The following is a 9,332-nucleotide window of genomic DNA, read 5'->3' as shown; positions in this document are numbered from 1 at the left end:
TATGTTTTGATTGGAGACCTATAGTAAACAAAACATGTTGCATTATTACCTAACTAGAGGCCTGGTGCATGAAATTTGTGCACTCGGGGGCAGGGGTCCCTCAGCCCAGCCTGCACCCTCTCACAGTCCAAGAGCCCAGTGATCAATCACCCCTCAAAGGGAGGCCCCACCCACCCACCACAGCACCACCAGCCGGTGGCGTGGGCCTCCCTCTGTGGGGCGATTGTGGGGCAATGGTGCCCCCCCCCCCCCCCGCGACCAATCACATCACACCTGCCTTGGATGGCCTGGCACCAGTGCATGTCATAGAGTGGTTGTCCAGACAGTCGTTCTACTTTTCGGCCATTTGGTCGATTTGCATATTATGCTTTTATTATTATAGATTATTATAGATATCTATAAGCAAATTATAAAAGTTTTGTAAAATGGCTCTTTTTCTTGTTATATGCAATACCCATTGACATTTTCTGTTATTTCTTTCCTCCTTCTGGAAGTCACTTTTGTAAAACTACCCCAAAATCTAGGCCAGCAAAGATGGGGACCTGAACTTTATGACACCTGAATATGAATGTGTTGAGGCCCCTCAACCTCTCCCTGATGTGCTAAATGAATAAATGAGAGTGATTTACTTCAAGACAAGCAGGTGAACCTATTCCTAGTTCTGCTAAGAAGCATTTAAAACACTTAACCTCTGTCATGATTTCCCTTGTCTCTGTCACAAGTAAGAGGTTATAGTACTGTTGGGGGCAAAGTAAGACAGATATACAGAGTGGCCAGATTATTATGACCACCCCATCAGTATTTCGTTGGGCCACCTTTTGCCTTCAATACTGCAGTGGTTCTTCTTGGCATTGACTCCACAAGATGTTGAAAGGTGATTCAAGGAATCTGACACCATGCCTGATGAATAGCACTGTTCAGTTCTGTGAGATTTGATGGTTGTGGAACCAGCTGCCTGATGGCTCTTTTAACTTTGTCCCACAAATGCTCAATTAGATTGAGATCTGGTGATTGTGGGGGCCACCTAAGCAAGGTAAAGTCTCCCTCATGTTCTTGAAACCACTCCTGCACAATATGAGCACCGTGGCATGGCACATTGTCTTGTTGGAAGAAGCCATCTCCATTGGGATATGCCATCAACATGATAGGATGAACTTGATCAGCAATGATACTTAGGTATGTTGTGCTATTCAGACATTGTTCCACATGAATTAAAGGGCCCAAATCATGCCAGGAAAACATGCCCCAAACCATAACACTGCCCCCACCAGCTTGAAGGGTTGTACTCATGCATGTGGGGTGCATGCTTTCATGCTGTTTCTGCCAAATTCTCACGCTGCCATCTGCATGATGCAACTGGAAACGTGATTCATCAGACCACATGACTTTTTTCCAATGCTCAACTGTCCAATCCTTGTGTTCCTGTGCGAACGGAAGCTGTTTTATCTTGGAAACTGCAGACAGCAAAGGTGTTCGAACAGGCCTTCGGCTTCCGTATCCCATACGATGCAGTGTATGTCTAATTTGACTACAAACGTCAGGTGGTTATAATAATCTGGCCACTCAGTGTATTTTGCACACTAGAATAGCACTTGACACATTGGTGGATACATTGTCAAATATAGTCAATGATTGAATTGCATTGCACTGATTGATGAGTTTTTATCCATTGCAGGGCAAAGAAGTCTAGCAGGCTGAGAAACGGTAGTAAGCTTCATCTAAGTATCGCATATGCAGCTGCTGGTGATCAGTCATCTGGAAAACATCTACTTCTGTGCGCTATTGACTCCAGAATGAAGTGCCTACATCACAGGGAGGTACCCCTGGACTTCCTGCTGCCTAATCCTCTGCAGTTGAACCTCCCAGAGTATGAGGTTTAGGAAAACAGCTACCGTGTTTGCATTCATCTCCCTTTCTTCCCGCAAGATTCCCAACTGTCTTTTTCTCCCTTCCAGAGCTGCCATCTGCTCTCACTGCTGAGATATTCTTTCTACAGAACTTGACCCAAAGTGGGACTCAATCTCACCACCTCCTCCTTGCTGTCTCTAAAAAGGAGGTTGGAGGGCCTCACTGCTAAGCAGAGAGCAAGCAATGAGTCATCAAGTGTGGGCATCACAAGAAGTCCAGAATCTTACATGTTGTCCAGTGCCTAGAGTAGTCTGGTGGTGACTCCATTCCCTCTTGAGGGTGAATGTCACCAAGCCTCCCTTCCCCCACCATCCCCTTTCTCTAGATTAGGTGTTCCACTTCTTACATGAAGGTCCAAAGACACAAGAAATAGCTGAACCATAAATGAGTTAGTCACCCATCAAGTGTTTGAAGTCTCAGAAGGGTGACTGTCTTTCAATGCTTCTTCACACAGGAAATAAATGACCTAGGGCCTCTCCTTCATAGTTACTCACATCCCACATCATCTTAAAAACCCTGGGAGAAAACTGACTGGTTCACCATATCCTTTACTTTTATCCATTCACTCAGATAGTATAGATTTCCAACTCCAGCTGCTTTTCTAAAAAGTCTAGGACATCAAGGCTATGTGTTGACCAGTGTTATTCAAATGCCATGGTAGTAACTTCCAGATGGAGAAAAAAGGTGAGCTGCCTTGTCCCAAGGTGGTATCTCCCATGGTTAACTCCACCATTACATCCCTAGAACCTTTGTCTTCCTCCAAGGGACTCCCCAGACTCCCCAGCAAAGCTGGTGGGTTATAAATACAGCTCATTAGCATCTGCTTGGAGTGTTGGAAACAACTGTCAGAAAAATAATAACAGATCTTATCTGCTGGTGGTGGGAACACAGCTGTGTTTTCTTTCCTTCCATATGCTTTTCCATATAGCTGACTTTTCTACAAAAAAAATCCCATATTATCTTATAACTAGAGGCCCGGTGCACAAAAATTTGTGCACTGGCAGGGTGGCTTAGATCTGCTCCCCGGGTGGCAGATGGCAGGCCCGATCCCGCAGTGCCTGCCCCGCCTCCCAGGGTCGCGCACACGGCAGGGCTGATCCGGGGGTTGGGGAGCCGCCCCGGGTCAGGTCGCACATGGACGCCTGCCGCCCCGGGTCACAGATAGCAGGCCCAGATGGCAGCAGGGCAGGCTGGATAGTGCTGTCCCACCCTGCCTCCAGTATGCAAATTAGCCGCCATCTTTGTTGGCAGTTAATTTGCATATCGTGCTGATTAGCCAATGGGAGGCATAGCGAAGGTACGGTCAATTACCATGTTTGTCTATTATTATATGTTATAATAAGAAAAATATCACAATTGTTTGTTCTTCAGAAAAAAGTATGTTTCACTGTGTCCAGATACTGTACACATAGTTTCATTCTATTGAAAAGATGATTTTTTTATTTCTAAAAGGGAAAGTCTATTAATCTCACCACCAGACTATAGCCTGGGTTTTAGTGACAGAGTCTTGATTTAAAATTTAAGCTCTCCCTTATGCTGGAATGACTTTGGATAATATACTTAGCCTGTCTGAGCTGGAGTGTCTTTACCTGCACAGAAGAAATGATACCTTCTTCACAGGAGGGTGAGGGGCAGTTAGAGTGCTCCTTTGTACTCAGTTTATTATGTATGCTCAATAAACATTTGCTGTTTTTCTTCTCACTCCAAATCTGAGTTTTCCAAAAGTATCTCTTATAGAGCAATCAGTACATATTTCATAGAATCTTTAGAAGGAAACTCAGCATCCATCAAAACTGACATCTCTAGAATCTGGCCCACAGCTTCCCTGGCCAAGGGTCCCTGAGCCTTGGCAGAATGCAGCTCACTGCTTCCCGGGGAGGGGTAGCCAACTCCATTGTAGGACAGGACTCGCCATGATCATGATAATGATGCTTTTTATTTAGCTAAAACTCAACTTTCTATAAAATTCTACCTATTGTTCTTTATTCTAAACTATAGACTTTCAAAGAAGAGATAGTAGGCTCCCTGTTCAACCCCATAGTTCTTCATAACACCAGTACCAAACAGGTCCTTGCATAACATAGGGCTTAGTCTAAGCATGACAGAGACCTTCTTCAGTGACACAAATATCACAAATTAGTAACTGAATCTTGCCCCTGGCCACTGGCAGTTTCCATAAAGGTCCATCTTACTGCCACCTTCCTTCATTCTCTACCTGCTCTTCCAACTTTGCCCGCTCTGCCTCCAGTCTACTCACCAGTGTCCTCTCCTCTATCCATCGCCAACCTTCTTTCCCCTTAAAGGTAGAGGGTTTTCTTCCTGCAAGGAAGATGTAGCTAAACAAGATGATTGGGAAAACTTTTTTCTAATTCTACCATCTCAGGTAGGGAAGGAGGTGGACCTTAACTCAGTAGCAAGTATAGAAATACAGCAATCAGGCAATAAAACAAATAGTTACACTGATTTTTTTTTAATCCTGTAGGCCTGAGCTCAGTGACACCTGACTGGACCATCGAATTCTCACTTTTATATTGAAGAAAACAAGTTCTGGATAACCTTACATTCAGCCTTTCACACACTGTCCATTACTGACTACTTCGGGGATATGAGGTTACCTAGGAGGTGATTCAATTTTCCAGTGATTTATAAAAGAGCTGGGAGAATATTTCTTTATTTGGACAGAGGCACTGTCAGAGGAAAGGTGGGTAGTTCCAAAGGCTGTTTGTTTCAGCCCTGTGCTCGATTGCAACAATGTGAGTGTCTTGTCTGCACCGGTGGATTATTAACAGAGGTTATTGGTTTCCATGACTAAATGATTGCTCTAAACATAATCTCATTTATGGGAGCACAAAAAAACACCCAGGACTCCGGGTCAGGGAGAAGGTATAAATAGCCATCAGCATCGAGGTTCTGATCCATTTGAGAAGTGGAAGCAACTCCAGGGCACAGTTCCCAGGCTGGCTGGCTTCTCAGCTCCAACATACGGATTGAACTGGGACGCTGACTAGGACTCTCTGGCTCATAACTTTGAAGAAACCCTTGAAGGAGGCAGTGAGGGACATTTTTCTCGGTCCTGTGCCATCCTTTCCCAGCATGTGCACCGGAAGCTGTGCCAAGTGCCTGGGGGGCACCCTCATTCCCCTCACTGTGTTTGGCATCCTGGCTAACATCCTTTTGTTTTTTCCTGGAGGAAAAGTGATAGACAACAATGAACACCTTTCTGAAGAGGTCTGGTTTTTTGGAGGAATATTAGGAAACGGGTTCTTGGTGAGTATTAAAATCCCCCTGAAGGAGATTTTCACCCCATTCTTCCAAAATTGGGCATTTAGTAACCAGGAAGATACTTAGTTGCTAACAAAAACCTAAGCATTGCTTGATGAAAAGTCAGTGCCTTAATTGTTCCTTCTCCATTAGGGCCTGACAAGGACCTGTCTGCTGCATTACTAGGTCATTTAAACTTGGTCTGGTGGTTCTCATGGGCCAATTAAGCTCCAGGAACCAAACTGAAGGTCACAGAATTTCTTAATTCAAACAAGAGAGAGTGCTATGGGGAGGGGGAGTAGGGGGTGGAAATACACTTTATAGCAAATTGATTGACTGAACCACCAAGAGAAATAGGTGTCAGAGGATTCTTCTTCCACTCATGCATGAAGGCTTTCTTATTCCTGTTTCCAGTAGAGACTGGGAGCTTCTGCTTTAGAGAGAGACCCTTATCATGACAATCCAGGACACCTGTTTTGGGTTTTTTTTTTGTTTGTTTTGTTTTTTCTTTTCCTAACCCACCATCTAAATCATGGTTCTCAACCTTCCTAATGCCGTGACCCTTTAATACAGTTCCTCATGTTGTGGTGACCCCCAACCATAAAATTATTTTTGTTGCTACTTCATAACTGTAAGTTTGATCCTGTTATGAATCGTAATGTAAATTTCTGATATGCAGGATGTATTTTCATTGTTACAAATTGAACATAATTAAAGCATAGTGATTAATCACAAAAACAATATGTAATTATATATGTGTTTTCCGATGGTCTTAGGCGACCCCTGTGAAAGGGTCGTTCGACCCCCAAAGGGGTCGCGACCCACAGGTTGAGAACCACTGATCTAAATGGAGACTGGGAGTGTCAGATCTTGACATCTTGGTCCATTGAAACTGCAGTTAAGCCAAATGGCATCAAAATACTCAATAACACTGGTCCACCCCACCAGCGATGCTCTGTCATTCCTGCCATAACCTTCAGCCACCAAGTCTCACATCATGGCTGTGGCTCCTCACACAGCCAGGCAAGCGTGGGTCTTGCTTTTGATACTGAATTTTTGGACTGGAACCCGGATTCTTTGTCTGCCGAAATCGAAGAATGAATCCAAGGACAGAAAGTGGTATAGCAAAGGTGGAGATTTATTAAAGGACAAGTACAGACTCCCATGTGGGGAGAGGGAAGAGTCCCACAGAATGGATTCCCAAGTAGGGAGGGGGAAAGGGTCCCACTGAGTTCCTTTCCCTATGGCTTATAAAGGCTGCAGATCCTGGTGCCTGATATCCCCTCTGATTGGTCAATATTCCCCTTCCAGTTGGTTACTATAGTAACTCCTGGGCTCAAAGGTTGAACCTCACAGGAGACATGTGAGGTTCTCCCCCTCCATCCTCATTGTTCCCCTATTCTCTCTGGGTGTTCTTCTTTTCTATCTGAATGAAGGGCTTCCTTCTCTTTATTTTATAAATATAGACCTTTCTTGCTACTTCCAGTTCCCTTATCTTATGTAAATGCAACTGTTGCTGCTCCCTTGTTTTATGGAGATGTAATTGCACCTGGTTTCCTGGTGTTATAGAAATGTACCTTCTCCCTGTGTTTTTTCCATGGACCCCAATTCTAAAAAATCCCTAAGCCTGCCTATATTTCCCTAAAATTCCTGCTTCACTTTCACATCCCAGACCCATTCTAAGGTGCTTCTCTTGCTGACAGATGATCTTCCCTGTGCTGGTGTTCCTGGGCTTAAAGAACAATGACTGCTGTGGGTGCTGTGGCAACGAGAGGTGTGGGAAGAGATTTGCGGTGAGTTACCAGGGGGGCAGACACCATAATTATTCCCAGGTACACTGTCCCCTCCTGCTGGACATCTCAAGGGTGGAGAGGAGTAACCAGCCCCAAGCATGACTCTGGGGACAGCTGGTGCAGGGATAAAGATGTAATTCTTCCTGTGGATGGAAAGTAACTATAATGATACATTTAAAATGCCACCTCCGATTTCACAAACAAGCAGAGATGTCAGAGCTGGAGGGCTACAGTGGAGCCATATAAAGAACCAGGCTGGGGGATGTGAGGGCGATCTGGCTGCGACATCTGTCACCCCATTGATCACCAGGGTTGATTCGGCTGATCTGGCTGGCTAGGCGGGTGTCCCCCTCCTCCCTCACCGATCCATGTGCGTCCCTCCCGAAGCTGCGCGCTCGGTCGAAGAGGACGACCTTCCCCCCCGAGGAGAGGACCGGTCTTCGGTCAAGGGTATACGAGTAGCTGCGCTCCCCTGCTAGAACCTCCAAACAAGCTCTCAATTTTAGGCTGGGAAGGCAGAGATGGGGAGTGTCCCTCTCCCCCAGCCATGAGAGGCCCTGAGACCCTAGACAAGTCATTTCCTTCTCTGGTCCACCTGTAAAAAAGGGATTAGACAAGATAACAAATGGTAACCTCCTCTCCCCTTTAGCCTCCTAAATTCCCCATGCACACCATTGCCAGTTCACTACCTCAGTGCCCAGCTCTTCCCACTTCTCCCTGCATTTTGACACAGGACTTCTTCCTTCATGTAGCCATCCATATTTTCACAGACAGGTAGAGAGATTAGGCATCCCTGTTCCTCTCAGGGTGGGAAGAATTCTGGGATGTAAGGTCAGTCCCATTTCTACAGCTGGCCAAGTCACTGTTCTGCTCTCTGCCTCCCTTTGCTTACCTGTAATATGAGGAAGTTGGACTAGATCAGAATTTCCCAATTTAGGACAGGCTTTGCTGGTATTCAGATGTGCTATATTTTTCAATAGCATGGAAGGTTATTCCCTTTTCAATTCTCCTTCAGTCCTTTGAGTCTATCATGAAAAAGAAAATCTTATTTGATGGAAAGAAGTTCTTACTATTCTTAACCCCTCATGATCTCCCTTTCTAACAAAAGAACAAGCCCCCAGCTCCAGGATTGCCAGCAACATTAACAAAGAATGATAGTGTGTTCTGTTTGCTAAAGATCTTAGTTTTTCATTCAGATGATGATATGAATGAATGAAAGAGAGGGTTGACTTAAAGAAAAGTATTAGGAGATCAATACATTGATGTGGCAAAGATGAAGGTAGAACTGGAATGAAGGCAGGATAAGGAGTAAGGCCATCTCCTGCTCCCATCTCCTGAGGTTCAGTTGTCCACCTAAGAGACTTGAGAGCCCAATGATGAACTATACACACTTACCTTAACTTGTTCAAGGGAAAGCAATCAGTTATGAAATAAAATCATGTCATTCTTTCTCACCACATTTGCTCATTTATTGAATCAAACAATGGTTATTGAGCACATATGAAGGACTGAGGCTGGTGCACAGCACATAGCACACAGATTTTCATTCAAAGAAAATGTTCTCACCTTCTTAACACCATCACAAGTCCCAAGTAAGAATCAATTATTAAAATTACCTTTAAATAATCAATTATAGGAGACTTGACTTGGGGTGGTGAGCATGCAGTAAAATACTCAGATGCAGTATTATAGAATTACTAGAGGCCTGATGCACGAAATTCATGCAAGGGCCTTGGCCCTGGCCCCCAGCCGCCACCACTGGGGCCAAGGGCCTCTGCTGCCTCTGCCATAGTTCCCACCAGCTGCGGCTTTGTCTGGAAGAAAGGACGTTCAAAAGGACTTCCAGTCTAATTAGCATTTTACACTTTCATTATTATTATAGATAAACCTGAAACCTATATAATTTGATTAACCAATGTCACCCCAATCTTATCTAATAAAAGAGAAACATGCAAATTGATCGTCCCTCCACTACACTCACAAGCCATGCCCACCAGCCAATCAGGGTGACTATATGCAAATTAACCCAACCAAGATGGCAGTTAACTTGCATATACCTGCTGGAAGCGAAGACTGAAGACAACGTGGAAGCGAAGCACTGCAGAAGGGAGCAAAGTAGAGGCAGCGGAGACAGGAATGGAGCCAAGGCGGCGGAGGTGGGAGGCGGGAGGGAAACCAGCCGGGTGGCAGAGCAGGAAGGAAACCAGCCAGGCGGCAGAGTGGGAGTGAAGCCCGCCTCAGCAGGTTTTGCTCCCTTCTCTGCTTCGCTCCAGCCGCAGGAAGCCCTATTGTTGCAGGAATCTTCCTGCAACGGGCCTCTAGTATATATATAAAATGCTAATATGCTAAGTGTCCATCCAACCAGTCACT

The 9,332-nt window shown here is 45.0% G+C and overlaps 1 protein-coding gene across 1 annotated transcript in view; it reads left to right on the top strand.

Annotated features, from left to right (window-relative positions):
• Nucleotides 1–4,756: 4,756 nt before the first annotated feature.
• Nucleotides 4,757–9,332, top strand: part of LOC102241423 (transmembrane 4 L6 family member 4) — a 27,435-nt gene continuing 22,859 nt past the window's right edge. The window contains exons 1-2 of the mRNA XM_005863476.1: nucleotides 4,757–5,175; nucleotides 6,873–6,962. Of these exons, the coding sequence (XP_005863538.1) occupies nucleotides 5,002–5,175; nucleotides 6,873–6,962 (264 nt within the window). The 5' untranslated portion in view covers nucleotides 4,757–5,001. The remainder of the gene's footprint in view (nucleotides 5,176–6,872; nucleotides 6,963–9,332) is intronic.

The sequence above is a fragment of the Myotis brandtii genome, unplaced genomic scaffold (genome assembly GCF_000412655.1).
Source record: "Myotis brandtii unplaced genomic scaffold, ASM41265v1 scaffold179, whole genome shotgun sequence".
NCBI classification, from domain to species: domain Eukaryota; kingdom Metazoa; phylum Chordata; class Mammalia; order Chiroptera; family Vespertilionidae; genus Myotis; species Myotis brandtii.
The sequence above is the reverse complement of the archived record's forward strand: the minus strand, read 5'-3'. Positions and strand labels throughout refer to the sequence as shown.